Source organism: Antedon bifida, chromosome 1, assembly GCF_963402885.1.
Source record: "Antedon bifida chromosome 1, ecAntBifi1.1, whole genome shotgun sequence".
Lineage (NCBI taxonomy): Eukaryota > Metazoa > Echinodermata > Crinoidea > Comatulida > Antedonidae > Antedon > Antedon bifida.
In genome coordinates this window covers 5,434,572-5,457,180 of record NC_136226.1, presented here as the reverse complement: position 1 = coordinate 5,457,180, position 22,609 = coordinate 5,434,572, and the positions used below count along the sequence as shown (strand labels likewise).

At 31.4% G+C, this 22,609-nt stretch overlaps 2 protein-coding genes across 5 annotated transcripts in view; one reads left to right on the top strand and one right to left on the bottom strand.

The window, feature by feature from the left end:
* The first annotated feature begins 297 nt into the window (after window positions 1–297).
* Window positions 298–8,535, top strand: LOC144839044 (uncharacterized). 2 transcript variants are annotated; one of them, XM_078694420.1, is made up of 8 exons: window positions 298–406; window positions 1,481–1,730; window positions 2,375–2,500; window positions 2,773–2,802; window positions 5,379–5,741; window positions 7,038–7,249; window positions 7,897–7,954; window positions 8,286–8,535. In XM_078694420.1, exons 2-8 carry the CDS (start codon window positions 1,496–1,498, stop codon window positions 8,423–8,425), a joined length of 1,164 nt encoding a protein of 387 aa, XP_078550546.1. In that variant the 5' UTR covers window positions 298–406; window positions 1,481–1,495; the 3' UTR covers window positions 8,426–8,535. The 2 variants fall into 2 exon arrangements, with proteins under 2 accessions (XP_078550546.1, XP_078550545.1); XM_078694419.1 differs by having other exon boundaries at window positions 5,058–5,741.
* Window positions 8,536–11,492: 2,957 nt separating this feature from the next.
* The window catches only part of LOC144838832 (uncharacterized), a 34,644-nt gene continuing 23,527 nt past the window's right edge, over window positions 11,493–22,609 (bottom strand). For 2 of the 3 annotated variants that reach the window (XM_078694349.1, XM_078694337.1), the window contains exons 7-12: window positions 21,405–21,540; window positions 19,170–19,228; window positions 17,651–17,760; window positions 17,190–17,270; window positions 16,745–17,017; window positions 11,493–15,951 (exon numbers count right to left, since the gene is read on the bottom strand). In XM_078694349.1, the coding sequence (XP_078550475.1) occupies window positions 14,875–15,951; window positions 16,745–17,017; window positions 17,190–17,270; window positions 17,651–17,760; window positions 19,170–19,228; window positions 21,405–21,540 (1,736 nt within the window). In that variant the 3' untranslated portion in view covers window positions 11,493–14,874. The remainder of the gene's footprint in view (window positions 15,952–16,744; window positions 17,018–17,189; window positions 17,271–17,650; window positions 17,761–19,169; window positions 19,229–21,404; window positions 21,541–22,609) is intronic. The other variant, XR_013611713.1, reaches the window with a different exon arrangement.

Here is a 22,609-nt window from a genome sequence, read left to right as displayed (position 1 = left end):
ATTTTTTGTTACATCAGGAAAGTTTCAAAGCAAAATAAAACCAAACGTTTATTTTGTGACTGGCAGTATAAAAAATGCACCAAAGCAAAGATGATATAAGGTATCAAAATTGCAGCCTTCATTGAAATTTTTGTGCAAGAATTTTTTGGCGCAAATTCTTAAAATCGCGCGAATTATGTCAGAAACACGTAGCGTAACGAAACCGGAAGCAAAGATAAATATAAGCCTAGGTGGCGCTACAGATAATTCATACGTTGCATGCGCACACAAAAAAGTAGGTAAACATTAGATAGCTACCAGTCAGAAGAAAGAGAGTTAAAACAATCCTCTAATGTAAAATCAGAGGCAAATGCCATGAATTTATTTCAAATGAGTTTTAAAAATTTTTCATATAAATAAACGACAAGTAAGTACTTTCATTATAAATTACAAATGAGTGCAATACAGTATTATACCTTATCAAATAGGCTAGGCCTAGGTAGGCCTACTCTACCTACTGTACCTAGCTAGGCTAACTACCACTCATCAGGGACCGGGTTACATCATCATCTCCCTCTCTAGACTCTGTTGTGTTGGTATAGCCTAGCCCTCCCCTAAAGCTTTATATGGTGGTAGCTTAGCTAGGTTTAGTAGTAGAGGCTATAGAGCCTCTAGCCTAGTAGTAATAATATAGTAAGGAGGGGATAATTATATTTATAATATTTCGAAGCACTTTCCGTTAGCGCAAAGATGTTAACTGCGTTGTGATTGGTCCTCACACAAAGCATAAAAACCTGTCATGCCTTTGACCTTTGAAACTTTAAAGAAAAACGGTAGTGAGACGATTCGGCACGGGACAACTGCCCTGAGACGATTCAGCCCTGAAAGTTTAAAATAATTATCATGCAGAGTCTGAGAATCGAAGTCGGGTCCATAAAACCTCACCACTGAGTCATCCAACTGTCAATCAAAACAGCATTTTAACTTTGTATATGAATTGACCAAAAAATGTATAATAATACGCAAGTATTTTAACCTTTCTGTCTTTTCTATACTCGCAATTATGGTAAACTTGGTCTCTTGAATAAACTGTCTGGTTTGCTTTGCATGTAAATCAGCCGGTTAAAATGCATGGCTGACCTACATAACCAGAATAGGCTACTGTAGTTAGCTCACTTGATGCCTGGACCCTGTGTAGAAAACACTGTACTATAAACAATATAACCCTAAAGTGGTATAAGACATTGGGTAATTTTAGCACTGCGCAGTGGGACTGAATAAAGGTAAGTCTATTTGCTCTCCTTTTCCTGTGATTAGAATGCTGGTGAAACTGTAAATTACTATCAGATATTCAAAATTTAAATTTGGATCACAGGTTATATTTAAATAATAATAATAATAAATATGAATTTTACACAACATAACATTGTTTTATATCAAAATAATACACACTAGAGAATATTATTATTATCATTTTATGAAACTCATTTTTATTTTCTAGCTACAGTACTTCGTGATGATGTTAAAAAGAAACGTTTTGTTGTTTTTGGCATTTTTTATTTGTGTTGATGTTGGCAATTCACGACGAGCTTCCAAAAAGCGGCAACACGTAGATCAAACTTGTACGTATGAACAGCGCATAGATGTTGCAGTTGAATTTGAAGAATCAAACAAGAGAGGCGCTAAACTCTTAGACGCGGTTACCAAAGATAATTTAGACAGCTGCCAAGAAAGTTGTTGTCAACGTGATGGTTTGTATTCACATATGCATTTTACCTTTTTTTATCCATACCTTTTCCCCAAGTCAGCCATCCACAATATTCAAAAGATTCCAAATGAAACCCCCACTTTCTTGCACATGTTGATGCTTCTTGTAGACAAGTTTCGTAATGGAACAAAAGAATGTGCTTTAATTCCAAAATATATCTGCTGATAGATTTAGTCACAGTATTTCAAGTTGTTGGATAGGATCTAGTTAATCTCGCTTAACATGTTGGGGTGTTAGTCTAAATGTATTATGCTATACCATCGTATATGTTTACACACATTATTATTATTCTTTCTTTATTTACCAATAGCAAATTGGAGCAAACAAAATAGCTTTCGCTAATCAAAGATTTGCCCCATAATGATAATAAATGACATAAACAAAACAACAAAAAACCATTCTTTTCTCTTGGGAGGTAAACATCTCGAGGCAATCAGTTTAATGTCCGTATTTATATGTAACATCCGCATTTAAATGTGTGTGATATAACGTATCAATCTTAAAGAGTTAACAAGGAGGTACAAGAGTTAACTGGTCACACAAGCACCGATATGATATGCATATGTGTGTGTGTGATATCCCTAATATTACAAACTGTATTTACTTCTTAATTTACGTATCTTTTAGGTTGTACATTGGCACTCTTTCATTTGACAAACGCGTCAGAGAATTGTTATCTGATACGGTGTCATCCTATTGAAGTCTGTTCCTATACAGATCTTGAGTCGTTTTCCGTGTCTGTGGTTTCTACAGGTATTTATAATTTATTTATATACAAAACCTTTAGTCATAATAGGGCCTGGACCAAGGTTTGTTGTTTTTACGCCACATTATTTTAAGCATATCAATTCCACCCTTCCTTTTGTATAATATATAAAATACAATGAATAATTAATTTAAAAAAATCATGCACTCCAATTTTCAAAAAGTTATGTTTTGCTGTTATAAAGCATATACTATTGCATAATTCAACAATAATTCACAATTCTGCATCTTAAATATTTTTTTATCTCTGTCATTTACAGATGATGGGCAAATAGATACAGATACAGATGGTAAGTGTTTATTAATGTTCAAGAATACAAAGTAAACATTGCTAAAGAAAGTCCAGTCCCTCCTTTTGTATAGAATTCAGTGTAATACTGATGATTGTTGACAATGATTACTGTAAGCCAAATAGGTCAAATTTAAACATTTATGAAATATATAATTTACATAGTCAGTAGTAGTACCGTGAGAAGCCCAAATTATGACCTTGAATTGATCATGAAAGATGAAGGCCTAGTGGGCCAATTTGAAACCCATGTAGACAGTACGGTACATGGTTAGTTACACATCACATCCTGCCAGTAAGCTATACGAGCAAGGGGCATTTAAAGTTCACTTAAACCCAATTATGACTGTTTTAAACAAAATCTTTTTTTCTTAATTTTTCTGATTTTAACACCTGTTTCCTAAAAATCAATCGGTAACATTCCAAGGCCAGTCTGTCCAGATTCGCAGCGTTTAACAATCGATACATTGGGCAGAAGAAGACATTATGTAATCAGAACATTCTGCACATAATGTCATCTGCATGTCAAAGCAGTGTTTAAATAAAATCTGCTATACTTTGTCCTGATTTAATTATTGTTTAATGACATACATCATGTTACATTAATGCTTCTGGCAAGGAGGGCTGGCACAGAAAAATGATTGTACATTACATGATTGGTAGAATTGTATTTGATACAAATATTTAAAAAGAACATCGGGGTAACCTATTAAGTCTGCATAACAATTTATTAAAGTGGCCGACTTATTTTCAATGGAAAAAAAAAATTAAAATTAAATCTTAAAAAGGTAAATAATTAAAAAAACGGAAAAATGTGAGACATATAGACTCACCACAGCCAGGATTGGTTGATTATTGATTGAACTGCAGAATGTGTGTCCACCACTCGGGTCCATCCGACCACCACTATGTGTTATCACTCCTGAGGACGATCAAAGCATATTGATCGGAATGTTGAGAAATTCACAGTTCTTTTCAGAACGAATATACGTGGTGTACCGCAAACTTTATATCAACATTTAATTTCGCCATGCAACCCTTCAAACAATACTCACACTTTGAGTTACCTTTCTCTTTTATTTTAAAATTATTTCATTATATCATGTTTCTTTAAGTCCTAATATGAAAGGTTAAACCAAGGTTTCGATAACTATAGTGTATGAATAAAAGTACTAATTACATTATAAATTGTGAAAAGAGGAATGGCAACAGAACATCTATAGCACATGAATAAAATGATATCTTTTCAAGGATTTCCCCTTGCAATTTCATCCACTCTGTCCTAGCATGTTAGTTGATATTTATCTCAACAGCTGTTGGCCGTAAACTAGTAGTTGACTTTAACAGCTGAGCAAAATATAAGTTGGATCAATACGAAATGGATTCTAGTTTGTCACGGTATAATTACTTCTGTTTTGGCCCTTTTTTCATTATGTTCTGTTTGCTTATATGTTTCAGTATCATGTGTAATAACAGATGTAAAGCTCTGTCTACACTATCAAACTTTATGTGACAAAAAATGTGATGTGCCCATATATGATAATGATGATATCATATCAGTAACATATTTGGGCATATCACTACCATATTTGGGCACATCACATTTTTTTTGGCCAACAAGTTTGATAGTGTATGGATATGTTTCTTTACATGATTGATATGTGATAAAACAGTAATAATCTTCTGTTTTATAATGCGAGTGAAGAGTTGAGATTGGTGAATATGGAATGAATGATTATCTTACGATATTCAAACAATATGATAAAAGGAATGTGAAATCTTTATTTTTTATATTTCTTTGATTTTCATTTCATTCATGAGCAGCTGCTAGAAGTTAAAATGATAAATGATTTTCTTTGTTGTGTGTGTTTTATTATGTTATAAACAATGTAGCTAAAATATGTTTATCTGTATATCTACGATGTACATGCTCATAATTTTGGTTGTTACAATTGATCCAAATAATGCACTAATGATATGCCTGAATCAGCTGGCCAGAATACATAGTAAAACAATCTCTATTGAAACTGTTTACATTTAATAACAAGATTTGATTTAGTTTATCCTTTATTAAAGGGGATTCTAATTAGAAGCTACTAATATGGGCTTTATTATAGATAAGTTATGATTATTTTTTATCTTTGGTTTATAGCTACATTTTAACAGTGTCTCATATTTGGTATAATAATACAGTGTATCTTGATCATAGATAGAATAAACTTTTTTTTCTTCTAAATTTCCTTTAAAACTTACCAGAAGAGGACTATGTTGCAATGACTTGGCCGGAATTGTTTATTGCAATGGAAAATGACACTGATGCAGCAACAACGCCAAATAGTAAACCTTTGACCTCTATTCAATCTCTTACTTCAACCCCTTCTCACCTTGAAACCTCTCCAGAAACCTCTCCAGAAAAATTACCACCTTTGAAAACAACACTTTCACCAGAAACCACGCTAGAAACCACAACAGATATAATTACAGACATCAAAATAATGACAACATTACCACCAGAATCATCTGACATACAAAAACAAACATCTACACCAATAGAGCTTTCCACATTGTCTCTTTCAGAAACCTCTTCAAATCCTTCTGTTCAACCTTTGTCAACCACAACATATCTTCCTCTTGCTATCAAACCTACGATTGGGCAATCTTCCACATCTCTGGTGCCTCATACATCTGTTGAATCGTCTACAACCCCAACCACCGTTTCCAATTCTTCCACATCTGTGGTGCCTAAGAAATCTGGTGAAACTTCTACAACCCCAACCACCGTTGGGCAATCTTCCACATCTGTTGTACCTAATACATCTGGTAAATCTTCTACAACCCCAACCACCGATAGGAGTTCTTCCACATCTGTGGTGCTTAATACATCTGGTGAAATTTCCTCTACATCAGTATCTGGTGAAAGTTCTTCTCTCACTGTAACAGGTATATGTTGTTTTCAGTTGGTTTTTGCATGTTTTATATTGAACAAAGTGTCATGTTTATGCTATTTCACTCTACCCTCTCAATTTAATAATTAAAATCATGCATGAATAAAGCACAGTTGTGATTGTAAACCAATTCATTTGAAATGATGATCTACCATCTAGACCACCTTATCCAGGCGGTATACCGTATATCCTCCTCCGCTATAATCCCACCCCCTAGAACAAAAGATTGGGCTGACTTTGAGGGGTGGCAGGACTAAGACTAAGAAAACCCTTATCCAGGATAGAAACAAAATGATGTGTTAGCATTTCTTGTAAAAACTCATCTGAACTGGCTATAAAGCCTACATCCAAACCAAATGTCAATACTACTATACCCAGGGATGCCTGTTTGTGAAATCAGACATAAAGTAGGGGGTGGGATTAGACCAGAAGTGGGATTATACCCGAGGATACAAGGTATTAGTATAGTCTTTGCATGTATTATCCATTGCATCTGTTTTTCATTTATTATTTCTTGCATGCCTTCATTCTAACTAGTCTTTTTATGCATGTTTGAGCAATTATGTCAATATTATTTAGACACCCTTATTTTTCGGAAAAATAATTAAGAATACATTGTTTAAACCTGTTACACAATATTCACTATCCATATGCATGTGTTTCATTCTTATACAAACATCGTTTATCTGTATTTTTTTATAGCATATAAGGTCTAATAGGACAAGAAAAAAAAAACGTTTTTCTTCTTTTTTTGGTTTTATTTGCAACTCACATTATAATTTTGTATTTATCTTGACCGTATATTAAATAAATTGTGCTGTCGCACAACGAATCACGATATGATAGACATCATTAGCTTGAGATAATTATGATTTGGGAGGTTTGACTGTACACCATTTTTAGGGGTTATGAGAGAGGGTGTGTTTTGTTTGTTGAGCATGGAGACATAAAAGCAAGTACCGAGATCAGCCATTCATCATTAAGCTTGAGCTTTATTACATGATCACTTGCTCACTTTGTTTATTTTTCATTTATATTTGTTACTACATCACCTACTTCCTTCCATGCTATTTTATTCAGTTTTGATTTAAATAATGAAAATAATAATAAAAGTAATTTAAAAATCAGAAATGAAATTAAATGTACAAATTGACAGATAAGAAAAATAATGCCACTCATGTAACCACGGTTGATGTTGTAGGCGTACATCCTATTATTAATTTCATTACAAAATTACAATATTAACAGCAAATGCATCACCATCAACTTTTCCACATATTTATTGCCTTAGATGGATCTGTAACGCCACTGAAACCATCGACAACTGTTGCACCACGTACTACCACTCGTGCACCAACAACCACGCTGCAACCGTCGCAACCAACAACAACTAATCGACAAACTACAACAGTTGCTACAGAAATCACGAAAAGTACAACAACAGAAACACGCTATGTTGAAGTTACTGAATTGCTTACAGATGCTACAACTAAATCAAATAAGGTACGATAAGTTTACTGAAGTTATTTAAAAGTTTTTTATAAATTAATTTAAATTAAAATGAATTTTTTTATGAGAGTTTCCTGTAGAGGCCAGATAGCCATATAGTCGGCTAGGCTAGTAGCTAATAAAACTCTACCTAAATAATCAAAGACAAGCAAATACACAATATGCTCTACATAAACAAAGACTTATTACAAGTCTTTGGGGGTGGAGTTGTTTTGTCACAAGAAAAAAAAATAGTATCTGACAGGTTTTAACCCCAAGACCCTGGAAAAACATGGGACAAAGTTTATGCTGTAGGGGTTAACCTAAATATCTTTTGCCCAGGTGGCAGTTTACTTTAAAGCTCTGTCTACACTATCAAACTAGTTTGACAAAAAAAAGTGTGATGAGCCCAAATATGGCAGTGATATGACATCATCATGTCTATATATGGGCACATCACATTTTTTTGTCACATAAAGTTTGATAGTGTAGACAGAGAGCTTAAGACTCCAACCACCAACCCCTACTCTTGGTAGGGGATGTGAAAGGTGTCCTTTTTTCAAGAGATAGCCTTACAGTACATGTCTTTCATGTCTCTATATAATTTTTACAAATTTTTTATTATTCCTTTTAACATTTATTTATTCTTTTAAAAATCTCAGAACGTATCAAACGTGGTCCTTAATAGCGAGGTGGCATACAATAAGTTATCATCAAATGGTAAGTGTATATACGGATAATTACAATTTTCAACAATAGAATAAATTTAGCTCTCAGAAATTTACACCTGGCCAAATACAGAGAGCGACAGAGGACGTCCTATTTTAATACTTTACCCCATGTTGAATAAATAGATAACTCTAGATTTTAATCAGATTTTGTCATCACAAATATATCGATTGTCCGGAAAATCGATAGGCAAATTTAGGACAATAACTTAAAAATTGTGTATAAGATGACGATGCACAAATGTCATGCTAGTTTAACTGGAAAAATGATTTTTTGTTTCTTTTCTATCATTTATAACCATCACTATATTTTATGTTTACAGGAGCTCTAATAGCATCGTTATGTTTTGGTGTTCTATTTGCGTGTGCCATTTGTGTTTTACTCGGTAAGAGATGGTACGAAGGTTACCAGAGACGTCATTACTCCAAAGTTGACTACCTTATCAATGGAATGTACAACTGAAAAAAAACTAAAGCTTTGTCTACACTATGTGACAAAAAAATGTGATGTGCCCATATATGGACACGATGATGTCATGTCACTACCATGTTTGGGCATATCATTACCATATTTGGGCACATCACACTTTTTTTGTCAAAATTGTTTGATAGTGTAGACAGAGCTTAAAACAATGAGAGGTCCAAGACATTTTTTTCAATATAAGTTTTGATTATAGTTTTACATACCTTTTAAAGCATTAAAATTACATTTTGAATTTATTTTATTAGTCATGGCAATTTGTCAAATTAATAATTTTAATATTTAAGAATTATTTGTAGATTCTTAACATTCCAATTGGCAAATAACCAGATTATTTAAAAATATAGAAAATTGAAAGAAAAAAAAGAGGTAATTATGAACAAATTGAAGTAATAAAGAGGGTGCAATAATTCTATCCCATAACTTTGAGCTCAAATGAAGTTGTAAATGCATAACATATTAAATGTAAAACAGAAAAATAAATACTATTTAAGAAATTAACAAATCATTTACTGTACAGCATTACAATTATTGATTTATAGAATTTGTAATCGTAGTTTCACGTACGATTGCTTTTATATAGAAATTCATTTTTGTATAGAGCATATTTTGTGCATTGGGATTCTTATATAGATATAATATATTATATGTAAATAAGGTTTTAAAAATTAACTCTATTTCTAAGTTAAATAAGTTTTGAGAGGTAAAATATATTCTAAAACTTTTGAAGCTTTAATTGAAATATATTAAAATAAGTATCAACTCCTTTATATACCTTCATTCGTTAATACGATGGTAAAATGTTATCGGATGTAAGTAATTACATATCTATCATGTAAACAGTATTGATATAGCTTTAAAAAGATCAAGTTTAATTCGTATGAACAGAATCAAATTTGTCAAATCAAGGTCTTCGGAACAAATTAAATTATGGTTGATGTAGTCGGTTGATAAGGACACGTATAACAGTAATTTAAACCAAATGTATTTAGGATTATAGTGTAATTGATGATGTCTTTCATATTTTTATTCTTTTAAATTTTATTAAATTAATGTGTCGTCATGTTTCTGTATTAGTATACTCCGTTAAAAATTGAATTGTTAATGAACATAGGCAGATTTGATTGGGTGGGGGCACCCAGCCTGCTCCGCCACACTATCCAGGCAGTGAAGTGACAATTTAACGTATGGCCATTTCAACGTCAAATTTCAATTTAAACCAGCATTATTTCAAGAGTTTATTATTAACAAATTATTTATTGTGTTGTGTACTAATTTAATTTGTGTGCTATTTAATTGGTTAGTTTTCTTGTTTTTTTAAATTAATTTTTTATCATTTTCACCACCAATGGGCTTGTATTATACTTAATTCTTTCTTAAACTATCGCAACAAATTTAATTTAATTATTCAATTTCAACAACTTCCTAAATGATAATTTTCAGTGATCAATTTGTAATGTATATCACCTACTTTTTATAATTTTTTTTTCTAGATAGATAATTTTAAATAGAAATGTATAGTGTGTTTAAATAGTAAATAAATAATCAAATCAAATTATGAAATACAAACATGAAATGTATTCATTTATAAATGAAATCATATTTCAGTAATTCAGTTCAGTAAAGGAAATGTTCTACCACCTACTACCATGTTTTCCATGTTCAACTGTACTTAAGTTTTAAACTTTAAGCATCTTATTTTTTATTAAGGAAACAGTATCATATTCTGTTTACTATTATCAACTTTTAATTAATTGCTTGGTTTTTAAACTAAGAAAAAACTGTACTTATATTTTTTAATGGACATTAAATTAAATTGTTCAATACGGTGATCCTTTTTATGTAACGGTATTATTCTTATTTATATATACAATTGTTTTTAAGATTTAAAATTTAAATGTGTTCATCATTTTACAGAGGGGGAGAGAGTGCCGATCACTTGCTAATTATATAAATAATTTAAAAAAAATAATGATATACTGTATTACAAATTACAAGAAAATAATTATATAATTATAAGAAAATGTTTTTATATTTTATAATTTTAAAACAAATAATTATGTTTTATTTTAAATCACAGTTTTGCTGCTCTATGGTGTTATCATTATTACCGGTATTTTTTAAATGTTAATTACTTTTGATTCAAGTTAATATTTTAACATTTAACATATTGTTTCAATTTTTTTTCAATTTGTAGACAAATTACTGTACATTTAACAGGTTGTAGCAATAAATTCTTTTTTAAATTTAGTATTGTGGTGAACTAGTCGTTATTTTCTTTACAATATATATATTCGACATTGAAATAACAGATTAAACATTTGCTCAGTTTTAACAGTTGGTTTTAACATTTGACAGATGCAACATTTGCCGTTTTTCGTGACAAGAAAATATGGTACATTTAATTTTATTTAATATGGATTTGATCTTTAACATTTGTTGTATTACTTTGAGAAGAACAGTAGCAAGGCTTCATTATTAGTCAGAATTAATTGGTTTTATTGGAAGGCTAAAGCAAAATCTCAGCAATAGCCAAATGATGCTTAATTTCCCTCTACACAACCTCTAAAGAAACCAATATAGTATCTACGGTCAGTTCAGAGAGGTATAGAACTGATGAGTTAATAATGACCACCTGGATTTCCGAATGTATTATGCAAATTCACTAGCTACACATTGTCTTGCCGGTGGTAGGGGAACAAACGTTTGGTTTGCAATGTTGAAGATTGGTGGTAAATTCTCTGGCCAAACTGAAGGTGTATATTACTAGCTATACATAATTGTAGGCCTATAATATGATAAACGTAGGCCTAAATTTGTTTTTCTCTCACAGATCTAAATTTATTGAAGCAACGCTGTCGCACACTGCATAAACTTCGGTAACATCCCGACATCCTAAAGCAGCACAAAGTTGACGCAATCTTCATCAACATTTTAACGCGCATATGCCCCTATAGTAGACAAGATATAGAAACACGTCGAGGGACACTTGAGCTACGGCTTTGCGAGTCTCAACATCAAGTAAATCAAGTAAATATATAACCGCGTCACCAAGAAACGTACCCCCACTGAAACGGTATAATTGATACAAGCACTAGAAATGGACAATTGGAAATAAAAACAATGGAAACAGCAAATACCTTATTTCTTGTAAGAATATACAGGTTTTTTTTTATTGAAACTAATCCAATTTAGGAGAGTACTGAATCGAAGCGTACAATCCAAATATATAATCATATTAACTCTTCTTCTTAACCTATCATCAGTTAGTAAGAACAATTTATAAGAAATATGTATGATATCTAAAGTCTGTAAGAATTTATAAGAAAGATGTATTAAAGTTCATACGAATAAAAGAACAATTGTACAGGTTTGCAGTTATCTAATGAGTACTTAGTCTGCAGCATCAAGATACTATGTATTTGAAAAAGACGTTCACAATTAAACAAAAGTGAATTGCTATAGTTATAACCTTTAGATTATAGGTAGGTTTGGTTAATCAAATGTTTCATTATACCAAGACAATCTAACGATTGCCTTGATTATACTGACAAGTTATAACCAAACCTGATAAAGTACTGATACCAAATAACAAATCTTACATTTATTAATCTAACATGGACTTCCATCAAGGATTGTATTTGAAAAAAATGAAGAAAATAATTTTCCTAATTTAATACATATTGTACTTCAGAGGTAAGTTATATGCAGTGATTTTAATCTTTTCGTTACGAACCATGCGTTATTGCACATAGTAAATTACCTACGACAGTGCATGCATGACATGTTGCAACAATATACAGTAGTATCTAGTAAACCAAGGAAAACTTATTTCTACACGAGTAAACTTAACATTTGAAAGAATTCAGAAAATATCGGATTACAATCATTAAACCCTGGGGGAAATTAATCCAAGAATATAACAAAAAGCTGTACTATCATACCAATATTTAAATAACATTTTTGTATATTCCTAGCGTCATTGAATAATTGGGAACAAGTCGGGGACGGTTCAATTCCTCGATTCCTTGGTCAGGGGAGGGATTATATTTGGTCAGAAAATATGTTAACCCTGAAGATTGGCAATTGTATTATACTCTCTAAAAACAAACGTGTAAAATATTTTAATTTACCTTTCCACTAAAAGATAAATAATAATTTTAAAATAATCTTTAAAAAAATTATCTATAAAATAACCTTTATGGCATAATACATGACTAAAATAAGTGATGATATTTTCAAAGGTAAAAGTAAGAAGTATGTGTACAAGTTATTTGTTAAATGAAAAATATGAGTTGAAGATTTACAAAAGCATAATTACCATCACAATTTAAATGTTGTTTTCTGAACATTAAGTCAACACATTTATTAAACTATTTGAATACACAAACTTACTTAACAAATATACTTAAATTAGAAGAGAATAAAAGAGCAGAATAAACGAGAAAAATAAACGACTGACTGGAATGATTGTTACAATTAGCATAATGCCATACAGTACAAGCAGTATATGATAATTACATACACAATCAGTATGTTATACTGTATGTTAATTACATAGTACATACAGTATAAGCAGTGATGGTGTAACTTGGTGGTTAAGATACTTAGCTGCTAATACTGGGTGAAGATGGATTTCTCATATACAGTACACATTTCTCATATGGATTTCTCATATGGAGTTCTCACATATGGATTTCTCATATGGAGTTCTCGCATATGGATTTCTCATATGGAGTTCTCACATATGGATTTCTCATATGGAGTTCTCACATATACACATTTCTCATTTGGATTTCTCACATATACACATTTCATATATAGCTCTACAGTTTTCTGATACAGTATATGGATTTCTGATACAGTATATGGATTTCTCACATATACACATTTCATATATAGCCCTACAGATCCCTGATACAGTATATGGATTCCTGATACAGTACATGGATTTCTTATACAGTATATGGATTTCTGATACAGTATATGGATTTCTGATACATGGATTTCTTATACAGTATGATTTCTGATACAGTACAGGTATATGGATTTCTGATACATGGATTTCTTATATACAGATTTCTTATACAGTATATGGATTTCTGATACACTATATGGATTTCTGATACATGGATTTCTTATATACAGATTTCTTATACAGTATATGGATTTCTCATTATACAGATTTCTTATATATGATTTCTCACATATACAGATTTCTCACATAGGCCTACAGATTTCTCATTATATGGATTTCTTATGAGAATTTCTCATGTGTGAATATTTTACATACACTCAACTCGTAAGCATAACAATTCTCTTTCTATAATACATGAAGATGAAACAGTTACTTTATCGGATGATTATCACAATATTGTCACCAGTCAAGTATTCATTTACATATCAACAAAACCCAAATTTTTCAACTATAAAAAAACTAGAAGAAAAATTAGGGGGAAAAGGTTTTTAAAGCAATTTCAATAATGCCCTTTTCTATTTACAGTACATTAAAAAAAATACAATTAATGGAAGACTTTGTATAAGTGACAGAAATAAGTAGTCAGCATTTATGGTTTTCTCAACAATATAGTTTTTTTCTTTATAAAATATTTAAATTCTGAAAATATGTAATTTCTTGAAAAAGAAAAAAAAAGAAGATTCCCAATTGTATCATTTGTTAAAAGTTGAATTGTACATTAACATATACGTAAGGCACACCATATTTGGTATTTTATTTTTAGATTTATATCTATACATTTTTGTTTTCAAAACTTTTTTTTTCTTGCATTAAAATTATGAATTTAATGGGTTTTAACATAATATACCCTCTACAATATACAATAGGTGAACAATACTAATAACAATAAAAAAATGAAAATATTATAATTTCTGTATAATATTTAAGAAAAAAAATATACTCTTTTATAATAGTACAATAACATTACACTTTATTATGCAGCTTAATATGTTATCTTAAAACAAACAGTTACATTTTATAATGAGTCGTGATCATCAGTTTTTGATCAAATGTACAAATAAAACTTAAATTAAGATGTTTAAATTATCAAGTAACACTTTGTATAGGCACATTAATTTACTAATTTCGATATATCTATACAGTACTTCTTAACTGTGTTCAGTAGGTATACCTGACACAAATTTAACGGATTCATTAGTCTACAAATATATATACAATTCATTCATTCTCCTGTATATAATAACAGAACAAATCCAATTAAGTTTCATAGTACTATATTTATCATTGGATGATGCTTAATCAAAAATCAAGCTCACTTTGGTCCCTTTAGTTTTAGACACAGTTATAAGCCCACCTCCTTGAAAATGACAGATTGGACCAAGTTAACTCTTTGGGTGTGGTCTTCTATTCCAGGTTTATACTAGGGATCGTTATGATAATGATTTAAATATTTTCACTCATCCACCTCGACAGAACCATTGACATGCCCGTTTTGAAGTGGCTGTTCAATCGTTTTTACATTTGAATCAGTACTTGTAACACTTTTAATAGAGGCATTATCTTCATTATTGTTGGTCATGTCTTCTTTCTCATGTTCAGCCTGACCGTTGAGAATAACACCATTTGGTACAGAGGCTGGGCGTGGTTTTCGACGCGGTGATCGTTGGGCACGCTTCTCTTTAGATACCGGTGTCGTGCCATTTTCCAGTGATTTGCTTTCCACGTTGTTTTTGGGTTGTTTTTCAGCCTCGTTCTGTGAACCTTCTGTCGCTTTATCTTCATTATTCTTTAAAACATTTTCTACTTTATCTTTCTTCGGTGCTATATTATTTTCAACAGTGTCTTTCTTTTCAGGTGTAATATCTTTCTTACTTTGTCCGCCTTGTTTTTTCTCCGGTGAATCATTCCTTGTACGAGGACTTCTGTTAGGCTTCGTAGATTTTGTTTCATATTCTTTACTTCGTACCGAATCCTTCTCAGCTGCGTCATTTGAAGTAACTCGTTCATCGTCCATCTCAGCGTATTCTCGTTCTCGTTTACGGCGTCTGTATTGCTCACGTCTTCGTACAGTTTTTATTGTTTGAGATTCTGTTTGTCGTTGATCTTGTTTGTCATGTTGCTTACCTGGTTTATCGTTTAGCCTATCTTTCTGATTCTCGTGCCTATCTTTCTGATTCTCGTGCCTATCTTTCTGATTCTCGTGCCTATCTTTCTGATTCTCGTGCCTATCTTTCTGATTCTCGTGCCTATCTTTCTGATTCTCGTGCCTATCTTTCTGATTCTCATGTCTATCTTTCTGATTCTCGTGCCTATCTTTCTGATTCTGGTGCCTATTTTGTAACTTATCATTTTGTTGTTTATCTTTCGGCTTGTTCCTATCATTTGTTTGGTCCTGCTGCCTACTTTGTGCTCTATCTTGACCATAGTTAGGTTTTCTGTTTCTGTTCTCTGGAAACTTATTAATCTGGTTTGGACCTTTAGCATTGCGTCCCTTATTTCTATGTGGCGGTGACTTAGGTATTGGTAATCCCTGTAGAATATAATAAATTGCTTTTATTTAAAAAGATAATATTTTTTATTATGAATTATAAAACAATATACCATTGGTCATAATGGTATTATATTGTATTAAATACCATTATCTAGAATTTATCCTACTTAAATTAAATTTTTTACTTCAAATATACTGTATTGTGTTCAAATTTGTTCTTCAAAAGCATTTGCATTTTAAATACATTTAAATTCTCAATATTAGCAATGAGAAGTTTATCTCCGCGATTTAAATGAACCAAAACACAGGACGTGAACAATTTGATTAACGATGAGAAGAAACAAGCAGACGAGACCCTTCCTGGGCTTCACGCTTCATTAGGCATAAAATATGCATGTTTCTCTTTACTAACTTCGTAGTAAGATTGTAAGCATGATGATAGATAAGTTGTACGCTGGGTCAACATATTTTTATTTTTTATTCAATCAATTTTTTTGGAGGTTTCCCCCTTAAAAATACATTAATTAAATAACAAATTATAGATCATTGTTAAATTATAATAATCCAATTTCTATACATATATATATATACTTGCACTGATGAAGGGCTAGTGTTGCCTGAAAGCTCTGTTCAAATTTCTGGCTGTTTTACTTTATCGTTTTGATTTAGCTTTTCGCTTTTTTTTTGTATCTCTATTGAGAGTATCTAGCCACTGATACCCACAGCATTGTCATTTTTTCAGTAATTTGCCTTTGGATTTATATATATATATATATGCATGTTACGATGTTAAATGCATTATCATTTTGTTATCCAGAATGATAGAACATACCTGAGCTTTGAGCGATTCAACCAATTTACTTTGTAGTTCACCCATCTCAGCAGCCGTCATTTGTACACCAGGAACAGCAGTTGGAATAGATTTACCAGCTGACGACGGTCCATTCGCAACATCCACGAAAACTTCGGTCCTACCGTGAGGGCTAAGAGGGTATTCGTTGACAGAGGTAGATCGACTTATGGTACTACTGAGTGAAGTCAAAGAAGGTCGACGCGATGAATATTTACTCGTTATTTCGGTTACTTCACCGAAAGAATTGATTTGCTACAGTAGAAAAAATAGATGTGTGAATTGAAAATGTTTTACCTGTAGAAATTAATGTCAACTTTGACCTGATAAGTTTACATGGTATCTTGTTTATTGTTTATAATTGTTGTAAATATTTAGTAAATAACATATTTTTCATATATACAAGTATTACAAATAATATGTTCACCTCTTCTAACTTAGATGCATCTGCTTGGAATCTAGATGTCCTTCCTAATGCCTCATCAACTTTTCTATCGGACACAAAATGCTGGAAAAAAATGTCATCTCTTACTTGAAAAAAAACCCCACAAAATGTGATGTGCCCATATATAGACATGAATAATGTCATATCACTACCATATTTAAGCATATAACTACCATATTTGGGCATGTACTAGTTTGATAGTATAGACAGAGCTTTTGTCTTTTTGAATATTAATTATTACATTTTATATAAAATTATCTAACAACATGTTTTATATTATGGCAAAAATATTACTGGCCATATGAGGCTTTGGCCTACATTTATCCATGATGTGAAATATATGTGGACCTTTGATATTTATGCTAATATAATTTACATATTTAGAGGGAAGAAGATATAGTATAGAAGTAAAAGGTATAGTTATTAAAATAAATTGGCTATACCTTTATATCAGCCCTTAACTCCAACAGTTCCATATCATTGAGAAATTTTACTTGATCAGCACGTCGCTTTAATTCAACAGCTTTAGCTTGTCGTTCATCAAACATCGAGGCTAAACAGAAAATAAAAAGTCAAAATAATGTAAACAATAGTTAAATGAATGGCTAGTAATCATATTACTAATTCTGTTATACCATACAGGGGAGGATCCAGCAATGTGTATAAGGGGGTGGGGGTACATTTTGTGTCAAAGGTGGTTTGTAAGTAATGCTTGTTTAGTTTCTCGAAACGTCGAGAGTTTCAACAGTTCTTAGAACTAATATACGTGGTGTACCGCAAACTTTATATCAACATTTGATTTAGCCATGCAAACCTATAAACAATATATAAGTGATGATAACATTTGAATGATAATGATAATATAGGGTATAATCTATTGAAATTAGATGACATTGAAATGAGAAAATCTATCAATCAAAATAGATTTTACTCTTTTTACAAAATTGAAATGTATAATTATCATCATGAAATAGGTACATTTTAAAAACATAAAATAAAAATAAATTAAAATAAATAATTACAAAATATTAATATACAAAATTATAACGTAAAGAAATATTATGAAATAAACACAGCAAGCAAGAAATGAAAGAATTAATAATTGATTATTAAAAATTATAATCATATGATATTATGAAATGTTATGCAATACAAATAAATGCCAACATAAACATTGATTTGACTGTTGGCGATAAAAGAATGGTCTATAACAATAGGAGATATGATATGTTGCTTAATGTAAACACAAGGGTTAATCACATGTCACTTTTTACATAAAATCTAGAAGGTCACATTTAGGATATTATCTTTTGAATGACCATTTGAACAATGAAACAACATCTGTAGTTATAAATATACTGTATAGAGACAGTATGGCTGTTATTGTTCCTAATTAATAATAATAATAATATCCTTTGGATTCCTAAAGCGCTTAATGTTGTGAAACCTCAAAGCGCTGTACATATTATTACCCCGGTCATTTTTGGATCAAACACGTATGGAAACGTACTCCCATAATGCAACATAATTAAACACTTGACTTATGAAATATGTCTTGAACGTGGTTGTAGATAATTGAACACATGCAATATGTCTTGAACGTGGTTGTAGATAATTGAACACATGAAATATGTCTTGAACGTGGTTGTAGATAATTGAACACATGCATTTTCATGATTCAATATGACTGTTTGTTACAGTAGCACTCATTCAAATAGTGCCCCTGTAACCCGCATGCTTATAAACCTTATGAAGTAGGAATTATAGTTCACGCAGATAAATTTGTTGTGTTACTAACAATATGACGCTATTTGAGTGGTATTCTCAAATTTGATGTACCGGAGCGATAAGGGTCCGAGTAGAAAACAATTTACATATTTTGAATGAAGACATAAGGATTAGTTTGTGATTTTACATTTTAATAATTATTAATACAGTATTATAATATAGAAAATATCTTACTAGCTTGTTTCTTGACTGACGTCAGGTCTCGCATCAACTGAACTTCACGAGTATCAAGTCTAAAAGAAGAAATTAATTATAATAAATATACAGTATTTATCAATTTTTTTTCCTCCATAATTTGTTATTTAAATTGTCCTTTATTTTCATCTGAAATAAAGCTTTAAACTAAATTACATATATGGTAGTTTTGCAATAACCTTCTCCTGAGCCTCCTGTATCTGTATACAGCCTCTGTTTCCCGTACGTCCCTTGTCAAATTCCCACCTTGTATATTAATCCTAGTTACATATATCTCATTGAACACACCATATAAGTACAACATCTGTGTTTAGTGTCTGTGTGTGTTCTGCTTATTTTTATAAATTTGAAGATTTACTATTTAGTATTACTATTTAGCTGTCAAAGTACAGTAGTTGTAAACATTACTATAAGTATAACTCTGGTCAGATATAATGCATATGACATGTATTAGTATTATGTCATCTTGGAAAAACCCAAAATGTGTGGAGGAAGTTAATGGTATTATTTTGTACATTTTTAATTTTAGAGATTATATATTCATCCAACAGACTTTATAGAAATTGTATGCAATAATTGGTTTAATTTATTCATCGCAAAAATTACATTATTAAGCGCTTTAGCTTTATTCCCTAATGACAGTAAAGTGGTCAAAATGTATACAAAGCAAAATATTATACATATACAAACAAAAAATGTCACCATATGGTTTCACGATCATGTTGTGATAAAGCATGTATACATGATACAAAATAGGGCTGTTTAGGCTTATAGATATTTACTCTGGTAAGTTGGTAATCAACCCACCAAAATTAGCGATAAATGGCCAATGAAACCACCTCACACAGGTAAATAATTAAACATGCCCATAGTTAGAAAATATTTCATGTACACACCACACATGAATATGCACTGTAATGTTTCTGATATATGATTTATTTTGATGGCTTGGGTTGCAACATGAACGATTATCAGGTTTTATACCAAGTTGACCAATGCTTATTGACCATTGCTTGTTGACCATCACAATAAATACCAGGCACTATAGATATCCCAGGGATCCAATTATGAATATAATAACAGATGGAATTAATACTAGTGGTCAATGCTATGAATATTGCACTAGAGGTCAGTTTGAAATTCTTTTATTAGGTCATTTTTATGAACTTATTTTGTCTCTTACCATATTCAATATTTTTTGTTACACTCTATAGTGTTAGACAATAATAATTAGTCATTTGTTGTTAATAAATTTTATTTCTCAAAAATGTTTTTTTCTGTTTATTATGGATAGACAAGAAATGGAAACCTGTGAAACTCAGTATTTAGACATTGTTTAGATGTTAACTCAATATTTTTTTTTTATTAGCTACTTAAATGTTTTTTCTTAGAAATAGACTTATCTTTCTTCCCTTTTAATGCTGACAGACAGGAATTTAATTTTATTAGGACAGCAGGGAGACGGAAACCTGTAAAACTTGTCTGACTGGACATGAACACATTTATAGTTGTAATGCTGTAGTTAAGAATATCTTGGGAGTTATTTGAGACTGTCTGATTTTACATTACTGTTCACTCAAATCATACTTCCTTTACTAAGTACTGTATAATAACTAGACTGTCTTTTGTAAAATGTATGTAGCTAATTTTAGGTGGGGACAGGGTATTATATGCAATGGCTATGACCGCTCACTGGATAAACCCAGAGGCCCCAGAGCCAGGCATTAAAATATGTCGAAAAAGACTAAAAATGCCTGAGGTCTCCAGCGTTGAAGGGCCAGGGTTCCGAATCCAAGGGCCTTTGCGTTACGCCACTGTTTCAGCAGGGACAAGGGTTGTGATATTAAAAATCTTATTTCTATCAAGTATATTGATACTAATAACAGATAATAAACGTTACTGTATTGAATGAGGAAATTGCGATGACAACATGCAGTGGCAGGTATGATTAAAGCTCTGTCTACACTATCAAACTTTATGTGACAAAATCATGTGATTTGCCCATATATGGACATGATGATGTCATATCACTACAATATCTGGGCATATCACTACCATATTTGGGCACATCACACTTTTTTTTGTCAAACTAGATTTATAGTGTAGACAGAGCTTTACACAGTCCAAGTAAGGTACATCGAAAACAAAATGATTTTTAAAATGTTGATTGGATATTGTCACAATTATTATACAATTCTGAACATTATTACTTACAGTTTATGAACCTCAATAAATTCGTCTTTGATTTTCTTGAAGGCGTTGTCCATTTCTTCTGAATGTTTATTACGATGATGTCCTAGAGACACAGACGTCCTTTGTAAATCCTTAGCTGATTTGTCTAGTGCACTACCTGATTAAAAAAAGAGATTTTTTTTTATTAGCATTTGACAAACATACAGTGCAATAAAACTCCTATTAAAGGGACACCCTTGGGACCCAACCCTTAATAGAGGTGTCCTCACACTTTTGAGCATAAAACAGGTATTTAGTTATTTATTTATTAACAATATTTAACCAGGGTGGCCCAATCAGTCAAAAAGACTGGTCTCCCTTGGGGCCCTGGGTACAATAGTACATTTTAAACTAAAATATAAAAATAACAGTAACATAATAGAACTTAAACTACAGTAATGCCTTAAAGTTACTTTTGAAAACATTTAAATTACTTGACAATTTAGTTTCTTCACTTAAGGTATAAACACTATAAACATAGATTGAAGGATTGTGAGTCATGTTATATTAAATAACTATTCCATTGAAGTCTTACATCAGAATAACAACAAAGTGTCCTCTTAATAGGAGTGTCCTCTTAATAGGGGTGTCCTCTTAAAAGGGGTGTCCTCTTAATAGGGGTGTCCTCTCACTTTTGAGAATAAGACAGACCTAAACACTATAAACATAGATTGAAGGATTGTGGGTCACATGATACTAATTAACTACTCCTTTGAACTCGGACATCATCAACCATGCAATTTCGGTATATGCAAGTGCAATATTATTCAATGTGGCCGTTGAATTTCGTTCTTTTCTTTGTTAAATCCTTATTTTACGTGAATCTAAATAATTAATTCAGTAGCCATTTTAAACCTAAGCTTAAATAAGATTTGAGGTTAATGGTCCCTGTGGTCTCAGACATTCTCAATGTAAATCTACCTTCCTGACAAAGGATATTACAAAGTTAATAAAACACATTTAACTAAGTATGTTTTACATACAACATTTTTATCATATAAGACATTTTAAGGTCAATAAAGTTAACAAATAAGCCCACGCTAAAATTATACCAGAGACAAACTGGAAAAAAGTTAGCTTTTAAGCTCTGTCTACACTATCAAACTATAGTTTGACAAAAAAGTGTGATGTGTCCAAATATGATAGTGATATACCCAAATACTGAAATGATATGACATCATCACATT

Excerpts from the sequence above, each read along its gene's own strand:
- LOC144839044 (XM_078694419.1), top strand. The coding sequence starts at position 1,496 with ATGATGTTAAAAAGAAACGTTTTGTTGTTTTTGGCATTTTTTATTTGT. Across the intron at positions 5,742-7,037 it reads TTCTTCTCTCACTGTAACAG|ATGGATCTGTAACGCCACTG; the intron begins GTATATGTTGTT and ends TTATTGCCTTAG. Across the intron at positions 7,250-7,896 it reads CTACAACTAAATCAAATAAG|AACGTATCAAACGTGGTCCT; the intron begins GTACGATAAGTT and ends TAAAAATCTCAG.